This window comes from Halichoerus grypus, chromosome 5 (genome assembly GCF_964656455.1).
Source record: "Halichoerus grypus chromosome 5, mHalGry1.hap1.1, whole genome shotgun sequence".
Classification (NCBI taxonomy): Eukaryota; Metazoa; Chordata; class Mammalia; order Carnivora; family Phocidae; genus Halichoerus; species Halichoerus grypus.
The window spans coordinates 19,490,499-19,506,813 of record NC_135716.1 but is presented as its reverse complement, the minus strand read 5'-3'; the positions used below and the strand labels follow the sequence as shown (position 1 = coordinate 19,506,813).

Genomic DNA, 16,315 nt, shown 5'->3' with positions numbered 1-16,315 from the left:
CTCATCCCTCATCAAATAATTTATCTGATGAATAGAATGTTGCAAGAATGGGGCATATATTAAACCAGACCCCAAGCCACCTATATTTGGCCACCTACATGTTAGATAGGGCCAGGCTTTTCACTAGAGGAGGCTTCCTGAATCTTTTTGTATGGATTATTTTAAGACCTTAAAGGCTGGATTACAAATCAATTTAATCTCAAAAGAAATAGTCTGTCTTCAACAGATCTAGGAAGATGTTGGCCTATGGTTCTGATCTTGTACTTGGCTGGTGCCGTGATACCATTCTGGGCACCAGGGTAACCTCCAAGGGATTTTCCTGTTGTTCTATTATAGCAATCCCACTGTCCTTCCTTAGGAGCACCCTAGACTCTCCTGCACATTTTCCCTCCCCCTCTCTTCCCTTCACTGGCTTATCTTCATTTCCTCTCTAGATCACTCTTTCTCTCAGGGCCACTTTTTCTGTCGCTGTGATTTTTTTATTGGCCTCTCTTCTCCATGCTCTGTCTTGTCTCTCTACCCTCTTTTCTCTGCTTCTCTTCTTCTTCTGTCCCATTCCTCTTCTCTCCTTCAATAAATACGTTGGGTATTCCAAATATATCTTAAAAGAGAGTATTGAATTGTTTTATATTCTGTCCTTAAAGTAAAAATTAGATGGGCTTTTTATTTGTTTTCTCTCTTTCTCCCAAGCAGAGTAAAAGCCCATACAATGCAAATAAATTAATTTAAGGTGTTTGTTAAATTTAGTGTGGTGACATAAATCATCAATGATTTCTTTTTTTTTTTTTTTTATGGAACAAGAGGGCTTATTTATTCGGCATTGGGAAAAGAGGTCTTCTCTCTAATTTAACAGAAAGGAACAATGTGAAGATGTAAATTTTGATTAGACAAGATTATTTTTACCATCTTGAAAAATAATTTTAAACTATTTTTGTGATATAAGGTAGCGAAGACAGAGGGAAAAACAAGAGAAAATGATGTGGACAAAAGTCAGAGGTCATTAGAGAAAGTAAATATTAATTTTCTACTTCTTCTGCTTGAGTCTAAATGATAAACACCAGATACTTACTCCTTTCTTGTATTGGAGAAACACTATTTTTATTGCTTCCCCCAGATAACCTTTCTGTGAATCATTTTTGTATATCAGTGTTCTGCGATGAATAGGAATCTGTGTATTTGTTTTTTATAATTTTTAATGTGTTAAATCTTTCATTTTTACATTTTCAAAAACGTGTTCACCTCCTTCAATCACGTCTTTGAAGGCCAGTCCTTATGAAACTGCTCTTGTTTGAGTAAGACTTCCCTTTTGTCAATTTTCTTGTCCCTTTTATTGAAGCCAAGGCCATCCTTCAGTGGTTGATAAGTGCATATTGTATTTAATTTTTTTATAAAAGTATTATATATTAATTGTGGAATATTTAAGAAAACACAAATAAATAAAGAGGGAAGATTAAAAATCACTCAGAATTTCACCATCCATTACATCTGGTCTTTTCCCTGTGAACAGATATTTCCTTTTTTGTTTACAAGTATCAAACAGACCATATTATCCATAATGTTTTGCAACTGCTCTTTCCAGTAATAAAATAGTTATCTTTTGTGCACTAATTTATTGAGTTGATGGATTTCCCACCACTGGCTATGGGAATTCTAATTCTTTGAATTGGAATTTTATTGTGTTAAAGTTCACTTCAGGCTTGGCGACATTTATGGCATTGTCGGTAGCGTGACGTAGGTATGTTTCTATTTCATTCTAGTGTTCTTGGGCGTGACCAGTCTTCAAGCAGACCAGATTCAAATGACCAGCTTGTGTGCTCGGTGGCAGGTGCATCGTCATGCCACCGCCTATAGGGTGGTTATAGAATCACTCCAGGGTAAGTGCAAGCCTGATTTTGTCAGGCACTCATGTACTTGGTTCTGTGTAAATCTCTGTGGACAACATGTACGTAACATTAGCCCAGAGCCCTCTTCTTGAGGAGGCGACGTTGTATTATGGATCATGCAGGATATGGAGTCAAAATGGCTAGTTAAGCCAGTTCTTTAACCTCTCCAAATGATCATTTTCTCATCTGTTTAATGGGTATGACCATGCCGATCTTGTGCATTCTGTGAGGTTTAAACTGAGATAAATCCACGTGAGACATTTACAACAGTGCTTTGCACACAGTAAGCTCCAGAGAAATGTTATCTGCTACTGGTAATAGGAGACAAAGAGCCAGGACTAACACACAGTAAAATTATATGGTGCTATTATTTTGGCATTTACTCCATGGGGATCTCAGTTTGCCTTTAATGTTTTTTCTTACTCTTTTTATTTTGGGGGATAGTTGGTGAACAACAAATTCGTTCAGGAGATGGTTTAATATATCTCTGCCATCAGAGGCAGGTTTTTCAGTTATTACCATTCTCAGGTACCTCTACAGTTTGGGACTTAGTTTTAAAGTTGAAACACTAAAAATGTATGTTTATTTCAAGTAAAAGTTTCAAGAATAACAACAAAAGGCTGATTCCCAAAAAGTGAGTTTCTAGGGACTGTGAATCCTGTTTTCACATTATCAGCTTGGATAATATTCAGAAGATGAGATCAAATAATGAAAAATACTTTGATCTGATTTGTATTTTTTTTAAAGATTTTATTTATTTATTTGACAGAAAAAGACACAGGGAGAGAGGGAACACAAGCAGGGAGAGTGAGAGAGGGAGAAGCAGGCTTCCCGCTGAGCAAGGAGCCAAATGTGGGGCTCGATCCCTAGACCCTGGGATCATGACCTGAGCCGAAGGCAGACGCTTAACAACTGAGCCACCCAGGCGCCCGATCTGATTTATATTATCAGTAGAAAAGATATGTCTTGTTATTTGGGGGAGACTCTAGGAGACACTGGAGAATCCCAAGTGATTCTTCTAATCTTTCAAATTCGGTAATAAAATTGGTAAAAAAAAAAAAAAAATTTTCTTTCTGGACAAATGATCATGGTTTTCTCATTTTAAAAAGCAGGAGCTAATTTTGGGGGTCTGAATGGGACTGGGCTTAGTAGCCCATATCTTGGGTATAACTACATCCAAAGTACAGAAATTTCATTTTTGGTCTAATCCAGAGAGTGGAAAGCACAGATTAGTAGAGCGGTGAGGGCATTTGGAAATACAGGGAGAATGTGAGAATAGAACATAAGCAACACGAGAAGAGACTCCTGCCAACCCCAGCCAAGACAGTGTCTCAACAGACATGCTAAGCCACTAATTCCTTGATCCCCTGTGTGTGATCCTATAAGGATCCCTTTAGCCTGGCATGACTAAACATATGGGAGTGGCTTTATTCTGGAATAAACAGTGAGTAAGGAAAAGTCAGGACAAGTCATAAGGATTTCATGGTTGTATTTAATATGATTTATGGGATGTTTAAGCAAAAGCACATGAAAGCCATACAATTGTTTGAGAAACAAGTATAAAATCTTGAGGAGTTATGTTTCATATATCTTTATAAAATGAGTTAAGTCACATTTTCATATAGAAAGGTTGACATTTAGTGGTATTTGTTAGGCTTTTAAAAAAATACTGAGGATAAAAATCACACTCCCAAACTATCCCACAATTTTTTTTAGCCTTTTATATCATTTAAGAATTTGAGGTGAAGGGACATAGGCTCCTCTGGATATTCATTGTCTTTCATAAAAATTATATAGACTGACAAAAACATATATCAAAACTGGCTTTATTAATGGAATTAGTGAGCTCCATAGTCTTTTTTAAATTAAATATCTTTAGCATATTTGCAAACTAGCACTGGGATTTTTATCAGAAAATAGGGGATGGATGTGTCTGATAACATTGATCTGGTAGTCTAAAACCTCAAAAAGCTCTTTCTGAAGCCAAGACCTTTGTTAGCAAAAAAATATGAGTCTACATTTCCTTCTTATCTTCAAGAGAAGTTAACTTGTACTCCCTCAGTATTGTTTCCAGGATTCCAAATACCTCTTCAACTGAGCCTTGATAGCCTCAATTAAACAAGAATGAACAAAGTGTTGCTCAATTGATTTTTCATCAACATTTATAGCTGGGAGATTTATGAGCCCAATTAGCTTACGTCTCATTCATCCAGTTGTTTAACTGAATAATATTAATTAACAGACAGCAACAGTTTCTAATTCACAGCCTCAAAGAGGAGTGTTGGGGGTGGGGAGGGAGCGTGAGGATAGCAGTAGGGAGTATGTTTATTTTAATATATAGTTTAGATCAAGTCATAGTCTTCCTACTCTAGAGTAGGGAAGAATTAGGTTGCGTTTCTTTTCTTTTTTTAGCATTTTGACCTCCTTCACTGATTTCTCCTACACACCCCCCACCCCAACTCCTGCCCCTGGCAACCAGGAATCTGTTCTCTGTATCTATGAGCTTGATTTCAGGTTGAGTTCCTTTATTTTACAAAGAAATGCAACCGTTATCCTGATTGGTGCCTTTGAAGGACTCTGGTCAGATGCAGATTCTTCCATAGGCAGATGGTTTCAAAGCCCCCTTTGTTTTAACTTTGGAATATCTCCCATTGGCTACATATGCTGCCTGTGCAGAAATTTTAGTCCTTCCACCCGAGAGGCGATACTAGAGAGAAGTGGGATCTAATTCCTCCATGTGATAGAGAAAAGCTTTGTCCCAGAGTGACCTATTTTTGAATGCTTCTGACCAATTCCTACTGTTTGACAAGTAATTTTTTTCCGTTGTTTTTCTCTTTTTTTTTTTTTTAATTTTATTTTATTATGTTATGCTAATCACCATACATTACATCATTAGTTTTTGATGTAGTATAGTCCCCATGGTCTGGTCGTGTGCATTTGTATTCTGAGATGAAGTCAGTGGAGAGGCCTCTGTTTTAACCATAATTGCTAGTCAACTTCTCTGGGCTTCAGTTTCTCTAAAATTACTTTTTTTTTTTGAGGCTTTTATCTGAGGTCATACCTACAAATTTCCAAGGTTTTTGTGAATAAAGTAGTCAGGCTGTATCATTCAGGTTTGTTTGTAAATGCTAGAAGTGCAGATAAAAGGAACTTAAGCAAAGGGTCAATTAATTGACTAATATACTGGGAAGTTTGGAAGTGTCTAGCACCAGGCACATCTGGATCTAAGTGTTCAAACAATGCCATCAAGACCAAGTCTTGCTCTCTTCTGCTCTGTGCTTATGCTCAGCCAGATTCTCTGAGTTGGCCCCAGTCAGATCCAGAATGACATCCTCCCAGCTAAGAGCTTAACCAGTCTGAGTGAAAAGAGAGCTTCTCTTTCTCAATAATTCCAACAAAAGTCCAGGAACTGAGTCATATTGGCTTGGCTTGGGTCACATGCCCCTAAATCTGTCATTGAGTTCAAGGGCATGAAATAAACTGGTCAAACTTGGTTGCCTCCCATCTCTGTATCTGGAGGAGAGGAGGGTTGTTATTCAGTTCTTCCCGAATCATAAAGACCAAGAGTAGGGAAGAAAAGATTCAAAGAAAAAGGGAATAGATGCAAACCAGGCAAAAACAACAGATGTCCTCTACTCATATAAATATTATGACTTTTTTTATAGCCAAGAAGAAAAAAAAAAAAGAAAGAAAGATTACCAGAAGGATGAGGTCCTCTCAAGAGAGACTGAAATAAATCTGTGTTTGAGTCACTCATCCCCTTGCCAAATTAAAATTGTAGGCTTTTGGTTAATGGTAGGACAGACCAAAGTCAGTGACTTTTGGTTGTCCTTGGGTGGCTCAGAACCCCATGAGAGCCTCCATTAGTTCTGTGGATGCTCTGGGATTCTGTCTCTCTCTCCAGCTATTTTTGAGTTGACTTGGCACCCAACGTTGGGTATAGCATTTCCCTTTAAGTTCACGTATTTAGATTCTACATGGTCCCAAATACTTTATTCCCTTCCTAATCTCCATAACTTGGTGAATTTCTTTCTAGACTGCTTAAGGAAGGTTTCAAAGGACGTTCAACTTGTCTTCTATCTTTTGGTGTTGAAATGCCAGTTTTGCGGTATCATTGACAAACAGAATGGGCAGCATAGTGGAGAGCCTACCTTACCAGACACCAGATCCAAAGCAAAAGATCATATGAAACAAAACATATTTTCAAGATTAAACTTTTTGAAGCAGTGACATTATGATTGCTGGTCAGGGTATTTGAGAGACCTGGGGATTGGAAGTATTGATATCATAAAATGCCAGCAGAGTATCCTGGATCCTGGATATTCTTTGCTTGTGGATCTCAGTAAGTACTCATAGGACATTTTGGTGAGTCAAGCTGATAGCATCGTTATCAGCAGAATAATAACCCAGACGATATATTCAGCCTTGCTTCATAAGAATGAAGGCACAAAGACAGAATTTCTTCCCCTTTTCCAAAAAAATAAATTAACTCCCTGCTTTTGGCACAAGGGGTTGAGGAAATTAGTCATCATTTGATCAGTTTGAATGTTTTCCTTTAAGGCAAAGCCAGTAGACCTAAATCACACATGCCAAAAGCAACATGGATACATCCCCATTCATGTAACCCCTCTTTGTTATTATTGGGAATTAAAGCGATATTGTTTCCCAATAATTTTACAGTGCGTGTTCCAGTTTTCCAATGTTTTGAGATTTTTTTGTTGTTGTTTTAGCAGTAAAATCCATTTATATTCTATTGTCGAGGGTCTATAAAGTGTATGAGTATCCACGAGAAATAGAGATGACAGAAAAACACTTTCTAGAATTGATTCCTGGAGAGTTCCTGGAAGCTTTTATGGAGATGGATTAATATCCATGCCATAGGATGTTTGTTTTACAGATGACTCACAACGGCTTGCAAGAGGGTCCAAAGTTGTGGGTAAAGGTTAGAAAGAAGCAGTTTGTGTGGGGTCTTGAGCCTGGGAACCACAGACTGAACTTGGACGTGAGCAAAGCAGAGTGCAGAGTTTATAAACATTTTCTTACTATCAAATTCCTGTCATAGCAAGATACAATTTCACAAACACCTGAACAACTCTTTTTTATTTCATCATTTGATAATATATATGATAAGAAAATTTTTGAAGTAGACCTTAATTCGTTCTGAACAAATATATTACTAAAGATTATATAAATTTCACTTTTGAAACTCCTTTATATTTTCAATCATAAAAATAAAAAAATAAATTTCAAATTCCATTTAACAAGTAGCTTTAATTTATTTATATTTTTAAAAACCTTATTTATATTTTTTAAAAAAGGATTTTGTCCAGACAAATTTTAAATGACATGTCATGTTTGTTCTGATATATGTGTGTTGTAATAGATGTATGTTTTGTTCCAAAATATATTAAAATATAGATTGAAATTTAATAGGTATTATATATTCAAAATAGAAAAATTACTATTTGACAATTTTTGTATTTTGTACTGTTCTGTTTTCAAGTTTTCTATATTTTGTTTATATTTAATAATCTGCAACTAACACTTTGAAGGAGTTCTTTTGAACCACTAAATAATATATGTAATGTATTCAATCAATGTAGTTTTTAACACAGGTTTTTAAATTCCTAGAAATAAAGCTAGATAAGGCATTAAGTTGACTGATACAGCTTATGGGTGAAATAAAGCTCAATCTAGAGCTTTTTAAATAATTGTTCTTTTCACAGTAGCAGTGATTTTTCCTTTTAACCAGTTATCCACATGGTAAAAAAAAAAGAAAAGAAAAACACTCTATGCCAATGAAGAAAATCAATTTGAAACCCTTCAGTAATTAAAGCTGCCAAAGGAGGCAGCTTTATCCAGTGGAGAAATAAAGCACTGAATCATAAGGGATCCTCTTCCGATCTCTGCCAGATACCACATTTGCTTAATTTCATATGCACTCCGCAGATCTCAAACTGCTTTATTTAGAAAAACCACACATGTAACTTCCACTGTTTCATGATATATTAGTGGAAATTAAAGCAGCATCCTCTGAAACTGTGATTTAGAGTTCTGAATTTAATTTCAGTTCTGCTACTTAGCATATGGACTTGATTAGGAGACTAACTTTTTTGGCCTTCAGTTTCTTATCTTTAGATTGGGGATAATTATACATATTATAAGGATCAAATGAGTCGATCCACATAAAATCTTTAGAATAGTGCCTGGCACATGACAAATGCTCATTAAATATTGGTTATTATCATTTTGTTGTTACAACGCACAGAACCTGGCACACAGTAAGCCCTCAGAAAATGATGAATATCATTAATCCAACTACCCTAGACTCCAGACCCAAGAGCCAGCACTAACTTCTCCAGGAAGGCAAAGCCATCTTGCTCTGAATATCGGAATGAAGAAAGTAGCCAACAGTTAAACTGGGTCTACTAGGTTCTTTGTGCTTCTGCCATGGTGGAGACAAGAAAGAGAAGGTCCTTTGTGGAGATGGCTGTGTATGGCTGTCTTTTTGGTAGAACCAAAAGAACTTTGGAACCAGGAGTTGGAAAATAGTTCTACAGAATGTAGAGCCCTAAGCCACAGAAGCACCATGTTTTACTTATTCAGTTATGATTTTGAAAGAAGAGAAAATGATTTTCAGAGTGGATCCAGCCTCCTCTGAACTTCCTAGGAGTCTTCATTGCCATTAAAAGAAATCATGAGTGTCAGTTAGAAATGAATGCTGAGAGGTAGGAAATTGGGCATTATGGGGACTTCCTGACTGTCTCAGCGCCACTCCAAACTCTTTTTTTTTTAAGATTTTTTTTTTTTTTTAATTTATCCATTTGAGAGAGAGAGAATGAGAGAGAGAGCACGAGAGGGGGAAGATCAGAGGGAGAAGCAGACTCCCCACTGAGCAGGGAGCCCAGTGCGGGACTCGATCCCTGGACTCCAGGATCATGACCTGAGCCGAAGGCAGTTGCTTAGCCAACTGAGCCACCCAGGCGCCCTGCCACTCCAAACTCTTGCCTGCATTTGTGGCTGTTCTGAAAATAATCTGGACCTGTGAATGAAGCTTCTGAGACCCTGGAAGCACACCTCTTCATCCACAGGCATAAGGACTGCCTAGAATTCTATAATCCTAACTCAATACCTATATTTTTATTTTTATTTTTTTAAGTAAGCTCCACACCCAGTGTGGGGCTTGAACTCACCACCCTAGGAGTAAGAGTTGTATGTTCTTCTGACTGAGCCAACCAGGCACCCCAGCATACCTATATTTTTAGGCCACTGGCAAGAAGGGCATCTTGTTGCATGGTAGAAAGTTGTATGGGGCCAAAAGGATGTGTCTTTTTGTCAATTTGTAATTGGTTGGCTGTGTTCTGGAGATTCATGTTGATAAAAGAATATTCTAATTTTTAAAAAGTAAATATGCTCACCTCCCCACCTGTCCAAAAGATCAATTATGACATGTACACACAATTATATATGCTAATAATTTTCCATTAAAGCGTTGATCTCAGGAGTCTTTTATTCTCATTTTTGAACATAATGAAAATGTGATTTTCAATTATAAAAAAAAAATCAGTGGATGTATTAACTCTTTAGAAAAAGGTACAGTACCTAAACAAGTATATTCAATCTGAAGTTATCTGATTAGGCCATGCATATTAAGCATTTTAGAAGCAAATCATCTACTGATAACTGTTTTTAAAAATTTCATGTGTGTATGTTTTGTTTTATTATAGACACAAAAAAGCAAGAATCCACTGTGGGTGGAGGGACAACCAGGCATTGCTTCTATGGACTTCAGCCTGATTCAGAATATAAAATCAGTGTTTACACAAAGCTTCAGGAGATCGAGGGACCCAGTGTGAGCATAATGGAAAAAACACGTAAGTCAAGTGTGTCCTCTCCGATCCCTGTCTCCATGGACAAATAGTATTTTACGCATCCTGTTTTGGTTCAAAAACTTTATTCCATTTAGAGAAATGTTAGCTATTGCTGCCCAGGAATACCTGTAATACAAGTTTTCTTCCTCTTCTCCAGTCCCATAATTCACTGCATGTGGCCCACTGATGTCATCTGTATGGGGTTTTTTCCATCCTCCATATGTTTCACAAAGGACTGTAAGGCCATATGATAGCAAAGGGCTTGAAACAATGACCTTTTTTGTGATCTATGTCCATAAGGAACGTTTGTGGTATGCAGAGTGTGAAATGAAGTTTAAGGCCCGGGTCCTGACATTCAAACAATGGCATGTTACCACAGCTATGAGGTGGGAATGGAGCCAAGATGTTCCAAATGGCTGACCCTCAAGTTATTGCCTACTTAAGAGGCTCTTGCACTTTTTCCAAGTTGGCTGCAGATCTGATGTGCTGAAGGGAAACGGAAAGTATAAAATTAAAACAAAACCCTTTTTACATGTTCTAAAGACCAAGGAGAGTGTCAACTTCTTGGAATGGCTTTTAATCAAGGATTTCTGATGTAAAGGCACAAACATGAAAATTGTAGCGAATTCTGGGGAAATTTGTGTACTTAACTCAGTATCTTGAACTTAGACTCAAAGTCCCTGAGGATTTTGTATCTGAATAGCTGGTGGGCGATGGGTTTTCTTGGTAGCCCCTCTATCTTATATCTGACATTTGGAAAGTTCTGTCTATGTATATAGGTCTTCCAGTTCATCTGGCACAGGCAGGAAGAAATCATCAGCAATGTGTGACCTTCAAAAACAGACAGTGAAAGTATAATAAATGGCATCATCCAATTTTTTTCTAATATGAAGATTTTATTTCTTAACACTAAAATATTCCACATTTTATATTGCATATATAGTTTTAAGGTATATATATATCGTAAGGTATCTATATATCGTAAAATTCACCTATTTTAAATGTACAATTCAATGATTTAAAGAGTTGTATAGTCATTACCAGAATCCAATTTTAGAACATTTCCATCAACCCAAAGAGTTCTTTCATACTCATTCACACTCCTCTGTCCCATCTTCAGTCCCAGGCTATTTGCTTTCTTTTCTTTTCTTTTCTTTTTTTTTTAAGATTTTATTTATTTATTTGAAAGAGAGAGAGTGATTTTTTTTTAAGATTTTATTTACTTATTTTACAGAGAGAGACACAGCGAGAGAGGGGACACAAGCTGGGGAGTGGGAGAGGGAGAAGCAGGCTTCCCATGGAGCAGGGAGCCCGACGCCGGGCTTGATCCCAGGACCCTGGGATCATGACCTGAGCCGAAGGCAGACGCTTAACGACTGAGTCACCCAGGCACCCCTGCTTTCTTTTCTTATACATTTACCTTTTCTGGACATTTCAAAGATGCATCTGGCATCTTCACTTACCGTATGTTTTTGAGCTTATTCATGTTGTAGGATGTATCAATAGTATGTTTCTTTTTATGGCTGATTAGAATTCTATTTTATAGTTAGAGGATCATATAATTTTGAAGTTACTAGGGACCTGGCAGTGCACAAGATTTTGAGTCAAACAGACTTCTTTGGGACCCTTTCTAACATGGTGGCCTTGGGCAGTTCCACATCTCTGAGCTTCTTTTTGCTCAGCAGTAAAAATTAAACACTTGTTCTCTTACCCCATGTGGTGGTGGTAAAGATCCAAGAGAACCTGTTGAGGAACTTTTCTACCCATATCTTAATGAACAGGTATTCTATATCACCATGGCTGTCTTCTTAGAAGTCACAAACTGATGGCCACGGGGTAGATATCACCGTGAAACAGGTTTTCTCTGAGCCATACATTTTTTTCCCAGGCTTTAAAGAATCTGTTGAAAGTTCGAAAGATTTGACAACCCAGGACACACATATCATGGTGCCAATCTGCTGAGACCAACTGCTATCTCTTTTATACAGTATATGTGCTCTCAAGTTTGTTCCTTGTTAATGTGTAGGCTAGTTCTTTGCTCATTTTCATTACTTGCCTGACCTTTAAAAATATTTTGGGTTTGTGATCCCTGGTCTACTTCAGCATCCCCTAACCTTAACTCCACAAGTGTTAATTACCAACCCAGGGTTAATTTGGATAGCTCTGTTTGATGTGCTTCCCTTATGTTGGGGATATCTGTATTCTTGTAGCTTCTACCCACTGGCTCTAGTTCACCTTTCTGAATCAATGCAGATCAAGATTGCTCCCTCTTCTATGGGACAGCCCCTCACATATTGAAGACAGGGACCATCTGTATGCCACATAGAGGATATAAACATATATCACCAGTTCACTGTGGTTCTTCCTACCCAAAAGAGTCTTTGGCCAGATGTTCTGCCCAAACATATTGATCTGTCTGCCATTGCTTCTCATTGATTTGGTTCTTAGGACTTAGAACTTAGGATATGCCTCAATTTCCCACAATAAAGAAGATGGACAATTATAAAGATGACCCACTACGTCCACAGATTTTAAGATAAATACATCTGGCTTTAGAAGCATTTTATGGTGCTTTCAAGAAAGTTTTACAGTCCTAGTTTTGGTATTAAGATTTCTCACTTTTTATTTTACATTTGACACTTTTTAGCTTCAAAAATTGCCTTCAAAAGATAAAAGTGATATATATTCACAATAATGGAACAGAAGGTAAAAAGTACTTTGTTGACTTCCCTCTTTCCCCATTCTTCCTTCCCACAAGTGCCCATTTGTACCAGCTTGGTCTCCTTCAAGAAATTCTCCATAATCTATCTATCTATCTATCTATCTATCTATCTATCTATCTATCTATCCAATCTATATCTATATAGAGATATAGAGATATATTGATATACATCAGATACGTATGTATCTGATAGGTTTTTTTATGTTTCACAAATAGGATCATAGCTTGGTATTCTGTGACTTGCTTCATTTCACATACTAATTAATCTCAAACATTTTTCTATATTGGTAATATACAGTTACTTCGTTTTTTTAAAATGTTGAATTATTTTATTCAAATAATTGTATTTTATTGCCTCTTAGGGGCGCCTGGGTGGCTCAGTCGTTAAGCGTCTGCCTTCGGCTCAGGTCATGGTCCCAGGGTCCTGGGATCGAGCCCCACATCAGGCTCCCTGCTCCACGGGAAGCCTGCTTCTCTCTCTCCCACTCCCTCTCTTGTTGCTTGTGTTCCCTCTCTTGCTGTGTCTCTCTCTGTCAAATAAATAAATAAAATAAAATAAAATAAATAAATAAATATTGCCTCTTAGAATTGAAAGAGACCTTAAAATTAAAATTCATCTCTCCAACCTTCCTGCCAGTGAAGGAATTCCCTTTATAACATTCCTGACCAAGTAATCAGTCTGCCTGAACTCAGATCTTTCCAGCTATTTGGTGCTCACCTGTTTCAGAGGGAATGGCTATAATTATTCAAGAGTTTTCCCTCATATTAATCTGAGATGATAAAAAGAATTTTCTCAGTTTTTCTTAAATTTTTAGTGCCAAATAAGAACAAGAAAAGAATATAGTAACATTTAGGATGTTTACCTAAAGATGCCATGATTTCCTTGCTCTTTACCACATGAACTGTTGTGAAAGTCACCACTCTCATGTAACTATCCCCCGTTCCTTTAGCCAATCACACTTTGCATATTACATGAATGTCTCATCCCTCATCATCCAGGTTGAACTGATCTGGACACACGGTGGCCTCCCAGTGTCTTGCCATTTGGTCCTCAGAACTGAAAGTTTTCCAGATAGAGTCTGAGCAGAAAAGAGAGCAAATTAGATTCCACTGGGGACCACATCCTGGGGATGCAGGGTGAGAAGAGGGGGAAAGTGCTATTGAACAAGAATTGATGGTCAGTCCTTAGTTAGGCAGAATAGAAATGAAGTTTATTATATGTGTGAAAGAAGCCAGAGACTAATCCGAAATGGGCTGGCAAGAGTCTTGCCTTAAATCAGCATTAGAACCACTTTGTAGTTGACAGTTTGATTGCATTGACTCCTGCTGGGTAAACTGAATTGTGGCAAAATGGCATTTCAAGCTTTCAGTCTGAGTTTAGGGGTTGGATGGAGCCAGTTTTCACAGGCTGTGGCTGATTTATAGTAGTCACTAACTTCACTATATTCTCCAAGAAGACAATGGCCAAAATCATTGACTTTACTGAAGAATTATTACTCCATGACCTCCCTCTCTTCACCACAGATGTGACGGCTAATCCATGTTCCTTTTCTCTCTACAGAGTCACCTCCTACTCAACCACCTACTTTTCCTCCGACCATTCCACCAGCAAAAGAAGGTAAAAGAATAATATGATAATGCTGTGATTTTAGGTTCAGGTTTTCTCTTGGTTTTGTTTATTAAACAAACATTAAAAAGAAGAAAAGGGTACAAGGAAGAAATTTAAGAACACAATTTCATATCCCAGAGGTAATTCCTTCATGCATTTTGATGTATTTTTTCTCTGATTTATTACAGAAATTTTCATTTTGAGTATATATTCACATAGATTTTGCTCTCATTTCAAAGTTGAAATCTCATCTTGATTTCATTTTTCTTTGGTAACAGAGGACCAGATTTTCTTTAATAAGCTTATAATTAGCAGATCTTGTGATCCCTTTCAGCTCTAAATTCAAACCATAAATTTGTAAAATTTTATAAATCTCAGAACTTAGAAGAACAACCTTACCAGATCCTTATTGTCCCTGGATTATTACCTCGCCTGGAGATAGTTTATTCTATATTATAAATAGCTTTAAGGGAACAGCGTTAAGTACAACTTAATAAAATAAAAACCAAGTGCTTTTTTTTCCTAAAGAAAGGAGAAAGGCACACTATCTCATAGAATATTTGTGTGCAACTGGCCTAAGATTAAAAGATTCAGATTATTGAAGAGTAAATTATTTGTTTCATCATAAAACAGAGTCAACCACAATGATCCACACTAATAAGGGGAAGACAGGCATAGATAATCTGAAACAGCATAGGACACCAATGAAGGACTACTGAAAAATGCTTTAGGTGGAGTGGGTTTTTGTTGGTGTGTTTCTTGCTTGTTATGTTGGTATCAGTAATAACTACTAATAATAGTCTCCCTGGGCTAGCATTAATGTACATTTCTTGACAAGTACCAATGGGTGGCAAAAAGGCATAGACAGAATTTTAGAGCAAGGCTGGAAGTTTGCTTACAGCCTTAGCCCAAATGCATATCAAATTGTAGATTAATCTGCTTCCATTATGTCCTGTGCCTTCCTTCTGAATTTGAATCTCTCTGAAGTTACTGACTCAATAAGCAAAGAATAGGGTACTTAGAGTAATAGCTTGGACTTTCTTCTAATAAGTGAGTACTTGAGAGTATTTGTTGCTACTTCTGTCTCTAAATCACTTTAGTTCTTCATTTTTCTATTCTTTAATTTTCTATTTTGGAGGGCTGAGATTGATTTTTTTCATAATTCTACATGTTTGATAAAACTTCTCAGTCATGAAGTCAAGCTTCTCCTTGACTACAGGAAAGAAATGATTATCAGGAAGTATAATGAGCAAGAGCTTGGAATGTGATTTATACCTTTCCTTTGGGAAAGAGCTGTAGTTACCAGAAGGAAACCATCATCTGCTTTGTTGGTTGTAATAACTACTGTTTTCCCCTTATCTCGAATTCAAAATTCATTCCTGGTCTTCAGTATGCAGAGCTGCCAAGGCAGACCTGGTATTTATGGTGGATGGATCCTGGAGTATTGGAGATGAAAATTTCAATAAGATCATTAACTTTCTGTATAGCACTGTTGGAGCCCTGAACAAGATCGGTGCTGATGGAACTCAAGTAAGGCTAACTGAACAATCTTTAATTCATTCTATGCATTAAAAAATTATCCCACGCTATTGTTATGGCTACTTGTCAGTTGATATGGATAATAGAGTGATCAGATCTGACCCTAAATGAGAGGATAGACAAGTCTGGGTTTGGAAGCAGCTTACTGATGCCAAGAGTCGGACGCTCAACCGACTGAGCCACCCAGGTACCCCTGCCACTGGAAAGTTTTAAGGAGAGAATAAAAGTCATTCTGACTGTTTTATGGACTGTGAATAGTAACACGGGTAAGAGTGGCTGCAGAGAGACCAACACAGAGATGAGTTGGAGGCCTGGGCATGGGTGGTAACAAGGAGATGCACCGGTAGGAACAGATTCGGAATGTATCGTGGAGGAATGGCTGAGAAAATTTGGATGTAAGGGGAACCATAAGAGAAAAATAGATAAAGTGCTAAGGCATTTCAGGGAGCAAGGAATTTATTTTGGATAGAAGGGTCAGATGTGGTTCCCTAGAGATGGTGACATCTGCAGCAGTGGCCCTTGAAAGCTGGGAGCAGCTGAAGGCTCACACAATCAAAGAAAGCACTTTGAAGATGCTGTATTTATTCCCTCCCATGATCATGCTGAAAAGCAAACAAAAAAAATCCCAGTAAATTAAAGATAACCCCCAAATTCCACTGTTAGAAAAGCAAACTATAGGAAATGAAGCCAG

The 16,315-nt window shown here is 37.4% G+C and overlaps 1 protein-coding gene across 4 annotated transcripts in view; it reads left to right on the top strand.

Moving 5' to 3' along the window:
* Positions 1–16,315, top strand: part of COL14A1 (collagen type XIV alpha 1 chain) — a 210,344-nt gene that overhangs the window by 100,704 nt on the left and 93,325 nt on the right. For all 4 annotated transcript variants that reach the window (XM_078072060.1, XM_078072058.1, XM_078072057.1 and 1 more), the window contains 4 exons: positions 1,758–1,874; positions 9,611–9,757; positions 14,038–14,094; positions 15,476–15,615. In XM_078072060.1, coding sequence (XP_077928186.1) covers positions 1,758–1,874; positions 9,611–9,757; positions 14,038–14,094; positions 15,476–15,615 — 461 coding nt within the window. The remainder of the gene's footprint in view (positions 1–1,757; positions 1,875–9,610; positions 9,758–14,037; positions 14,095–15,475; positions 15,616–16,315) is intronic.